Consider the following 5,000-nt stretch of genomic DNA (forward strand, 5'->3'; position numbering starts at 1 on the left):
CTTATATCAATGAAGATTCTACAGTGGTGCCAATTGTGCCCGTCAGTCGGTGCACTGACTGCTCGTGTCGATGCAAGCGCCTTCAAGTTCCATTGAGATTGGCATGGGGAACAACAATCCACAAGTGCCAAGGGATGACTGTAGGTAATGGGGAAGCATTCAGATATGTTGTGATTCATCCTGGAAAGCACGATTTTGAAGCTAAGAATCCTGGAGCTTTATTTGTGGCATTGTCACGAGCAAAATCAGCGGGTGGAGAAGGCAGAGATCCTGATTTTGCATTTCATGAAGATGTACTCATAAATAATGACAGATTCAAGCCTGTCAACACTCCAACCACCCGGGCAAGAGCAGTGGAGATGGAAAGGCTGCATGTATTGGCAAGTCAGTGTCGTCAGAGGGAACTTTTAGCACCAGCATATAGGGAGGAAACTTTTCTCAGAATGGTTGAGTGGGCTGAGTCACAAGGTCATCATTAAGCAATTTTTGAAGCAGTCAGCCTATTCTAATCAGCCTTACATTATGTCACTGAAGGTCTGAATTACCAATCATAGCAATTACAAGGTTAGTTATGCTGCAATTAGTCTGTGTGACTGAGGACCTGAGTGGTCATGCATAACAAATATAAGGCAGTTATGCTAAGGAGCCTGAGTGGCCAAGCATAAGACAGTTGTGCTGCAATTAGCCTGAGTGGCTGAGGGCCTGTGTGGCCATGCACAACAAAATATGAGGCAGTTATGCTGTAATCAGTCTGTGTGACTGAGGGCCTTAGGGTGGTAAAGGAGGGATCCCAGTCACAAATTAGGGGCATGTTTTTTTTTCAAATCATGATTCAAAAGTTTATTTTTATGGGATTTTTTTTACAAGTAACATATTTTCAGTTGCAAACAGAACACGGTTAATGCAATTAAATTGCTCGAGCTAAGTAGCATTAATTAGTCCTAAATTTCTTAGAAATTGGTCATGTTTCTTTCAGATATCCCTCACAACAATAATTATGTTTGAATCTGGTGAGTTTGGAGATACCTACAAGAGTTAATGATCAGCAAATCACATTTAATTGTAAAATACAGTAAAAATGATTAATTGCACTTCCTTGACTACTTGTAACAGGAGTCTGTTCAAATGATAGCAACATTTTCTGTAAGTTGTGATACGTACGTAAGGTACCATTAGATTCTCAATTTTCAATAAAATTTAGTCAAGATTCATGATAAACAAAACAATAGGACCGTGGATCATGCTAGACTATCAACAATTCACAGATCACAAGCACATTTCAGCTCTTTTTATATGTAATGCACCTTTTCTTTACTCGAATGATGCCTCGTGCAGAACCCCTTTACCACCTTGTTCTGTGGCCATGCATAACATGTTATGCTGAAATCGGCCTTTGTGGCTGAGGACCTGAGTGGTCATGCATAACAAAAATAAGGCAGTTATGCTGCAATCAGTCTGTGTGACTGAGGGCTTGTGTGGCCATGCATAACAAATTGCTATGCTATATCAGTCTGTGTGGCTGATAACCAATTCCCAATGGTTTAGCAAGTGGCCTTCATGGCCATTAGGCCATTCTGGTTTCTGTTTCTGACTAAATACGTCTGCAGATAGCATGTCAGGTGATATGTGATGACAAACATGTTATGTAAGATGATAGAAATTCATGTGAAATAAAGATTGCACCATGATTTCAAGTCGGTATTTGGTTGTAATTAGCCATTGTGTTACATGTACATTATTTATGTTAATATGTTAACATGTTAATAAGTAGGTTCCAACAAAATCCTTTTGAAGTCCATGGTATGGTTATATTGATTTTTTTTCCAAGAGAATTCATTTTTGTGCAGTGTCTACCCAGATGTATCTCTGGTTCAATTATCTCTTGGGAATTGGCCTCATATTATGTTTGCATCTTTGATTTGGGCTCAATTAAAGATATTCACAATTCTTTTAAAAGGTCAAAATAATTTTTGGGCTTTATACAATGAGGACAATTTAATGCGTAGAATGTACTCCAAGTCAAAAAGCAAAGTTCTCAAATAAATAGATACCTTTACAATAATTATTGTGGCATCTACATATTACTGATGGTTCTCAATTTCAGCAAGTGTGAAGTAAAATTTGAGACCATTCAATAAATTTGTCAATGAAGTCACAAATCCAACAAGAAGTTAAGTTGGAGACATTTAGCCTGGCAACAATGAGTGAAGGTGGTGCCTTCATGAGACCCCCGCCTTCATGTGCGGATAATATGTGGCGAGGTCAGGAAAGAGAGCTTTAAAAAGGCCATGGGGGACCAGGAATCCAGTCTCATTTGGATATGTATTTTTCTATTTCATTACCACAGTGCGCTATTGAATTAATGGTGATTACTGCTCACGCTTAAAAGTAAATAGTTGTTATTATGCTTAGAATTATTACTATTAATGCAATTGAATATGATTAAGTCTATCATGACATTCATGTCACCTTGTATGTCATCCTCATTTGTGATCTCAGAGTCCTGTCATCTCAATAACTTCTTATTAATTATTCAAAATAATGATTGGTCACACATAAAATTGTCGTAATTTGGACAGAATGTCACACAACAAAAGACTATGTCATTCAATTGGTGAAAAACAGATGGTTGCCAAATTTACAAAGAATCCGAAGATACATATATTCATGAATACATTGAATAATAAGATATCACTGCAGCTAACCTTCAGCGCTAGGCCCGGGAATACCAACTGGCCCCTGATGTCTTGCTTCGCCCTTGTGTGGCAACAAAATCTTATAATTGCTCAATACTTCCTGAGCTTTTATTTGTTAGAGAATTTGTCATATAGCATTGCCTGCATTCAAACACCAATTATAATCAACCTTTGATGCATGCATACCAGCAACACTTTACATCAAAATGTGAGTTGCACTGATAAACAAATTGTATGTGTCCTTGAAGAACATTTCGAGTTGTGAATTAAGTTGAATTTGACTTGAAATCGAAAACTTTATGATAAAAACACCTAGTTCGTTACTTTCAAAAGAGACATGTATTAAAAGAAATAATACATGTATATTTATCAAGCTTTTTGATAGTTATTGATGATGTTTAGTGGTCACCAATCATTGTATCTATAATGCACAAGTATGCATAGCAATAAATGTTTTGGTCATACTGTACCCAGTAAAACACATTGAACCTGTCTCAGAAGCAAGAGTAGTATAAAAAAACATATGTGACATTTTCAACTTGCTAAAGCAAATCAAAAAACAAGTTTGTGTATCTAAACATCCAGGCTTTTAGCCAGGATTTTGAAAGTGGGACTCCAAATTTTTTGTGGCCCTAAGGGGGTCTGGGGGCATGCTCCCCCAGAAAATTTTGAAAAATTGAAGCCTCTTAGACGTTATTTCCGCGATTCTGACAGTTGTAAACGTCTTTCAATTTACCTATTAAACCGCTGTTTTTCCTTGATAATTTAACTAAGCTATCCTTTCCTCAACTTACCTTGTTTAACATTGAATTATATTTTGGTTAGGAACTCCAGTTGTTATGAAGAGTGATTGAAATTTGAAGTTGTCAAGCCATGATTTACACGAAAGAACAGATATGCGTGGCTTTGTTGTTCGAACTGCATTCTGGTCTACAATCTTTAACTATTCACCTACTATTAGTATTCCTAAAGTAATTACGATGATTGCACATGTTATTACACCAAATGGCTATTTTGTTGTAATGCCTGCCAGATTTCGCTTGAACAGAGCAGAATACAATCAAGCGATTACAATAACATTTGTAGCCGCGAGATCGTCTTACCGAGTTGGAAGGCGCGTGATCTTTGACTCATGTCCTCATAAATAATTACCAAAGTGCGCATTTATTTATGGCAGCCGGCAAAGTAGCTTGGGGACGACTTGGTAAGTCAATATCACTGAACAGTGGCTTTGCCTGTGAACTTTGATTCATTTGATCAAAACAGAAAGGAAACTCGCTAAAAAAGTGTTCATATAGAAGAAAAATACGACAGCAGCACTAAAACAACTCTTGAGAGCAAAAAGAAATGTAACTTTTATTAATTTATAGACACTGTTTTGTTGAATTAAGCACAGAAGTTCGTAAATGGCCGCCCAAAACAGGCCGTCGAAAATCTCCCATTTCTGAGAACTGGCCGTCCTTTGGACGGCTGGACGGCCGCCTGGCTAAAAGCCTGTAAACATCCTAGAACAAGAAGAGCATTTGTTTCTCAATGTCTGTACACACTGTTTAGAACAAGTGAACATGTCTTGCTCATTTCATTGATAGTCTCCTTTGCAGCTGGTTTGTAAACTGTGTGTTTGCAGCAATTTAAAGATCATTTCAAGTCTGTACTGTGCACGTGCTCTTATTCATTTAAGGGGATGGCTCTTCACTATCAAACTGTTGCTATGGAGCCCTTCAAATAATCACTTCTCAATACCCTCTTACTCTACAGTTACCATTTTCTGTCAAACGTGTACAGTTAATGAAAAATGATGGGATGGTTCCCATCCGGTAGAAAAACCATGTATATCTTTGTTTCCTGTTTTTCACAGAAATGCACAGCAGAGGACTGGGACTAGTTGCACATGCACATTCTGATTGAAGTGATGTCAGCTTTCCATTCAAAAAGTTACTTCACAGAACCTCCCATGCAATCTTCCTGCAGGGTTCTTTGACCAGAAAGTTCCCTTAGCAACCATTGTCTTTCTGTAGTTACATGTCAGTGCCATCCCCCTTAATGTGTCTCAAAATGAAGCAGGTTGCAAGTAATTATTACTTATCTGTTTTGCTCTCATTGGAAGAGACAACTTCATAGGGGTAACAAGCATATGAAATGTTGTCAAGAATTTTAAATGTCTCAAAAATAACGTAACTAAAAACACTTTCTAATAAATAAATCTCAACTACAAAATATTAATAATGCAGCATGCAGGCATGGAAAGATCCCTACCCTCATATCGTTGGAACCCAAACTTGTACAGAAACACTGTCTGACTAT

General features: G+C 37.6%; 1 protein-coding gene across 1 annotated transcript in view; it reads right to left on the reverse strand.

Moving 5' to 3' along the window:
- The window catches only part of LOC137988095 (QRFP-like peptide receptor), a 17,167-nt gene extending 13,603 nt beyond the window's left edge, over nt 1–3,564 (reverse strand). The window contains exon 1 of the mRNA XM_068834158.1: nt 3,491–3,564. Coding sequence (XP_068690259.1) covers nt 3,491–3,502 — 12 coding nt within the window. The 5' untranslated portion in view covers nt 3,503–3,564. The remainder of the gene's footprint in view (nt 1–3,490) is intronic.
- Nucleotides 3,565–5,000: the final 1,436 nt, after the last annotated feature.

This window comes from Montipora foliosa, unplaced genomic scaffold (assembly GCF_036669935.1).
Source record: "Montipora foliosa isolate CH-2021 unplaced genomic scaffold, ASM3666993v2 scaffold_406, whole genome shotgun sequence".
NCBI classification, from domain to species: Eukaryota; Metazoa; Cnidaria; class Anthozoa; order Scleractinia; family Acroporidae; genus Montipora; species Montipora foliosa.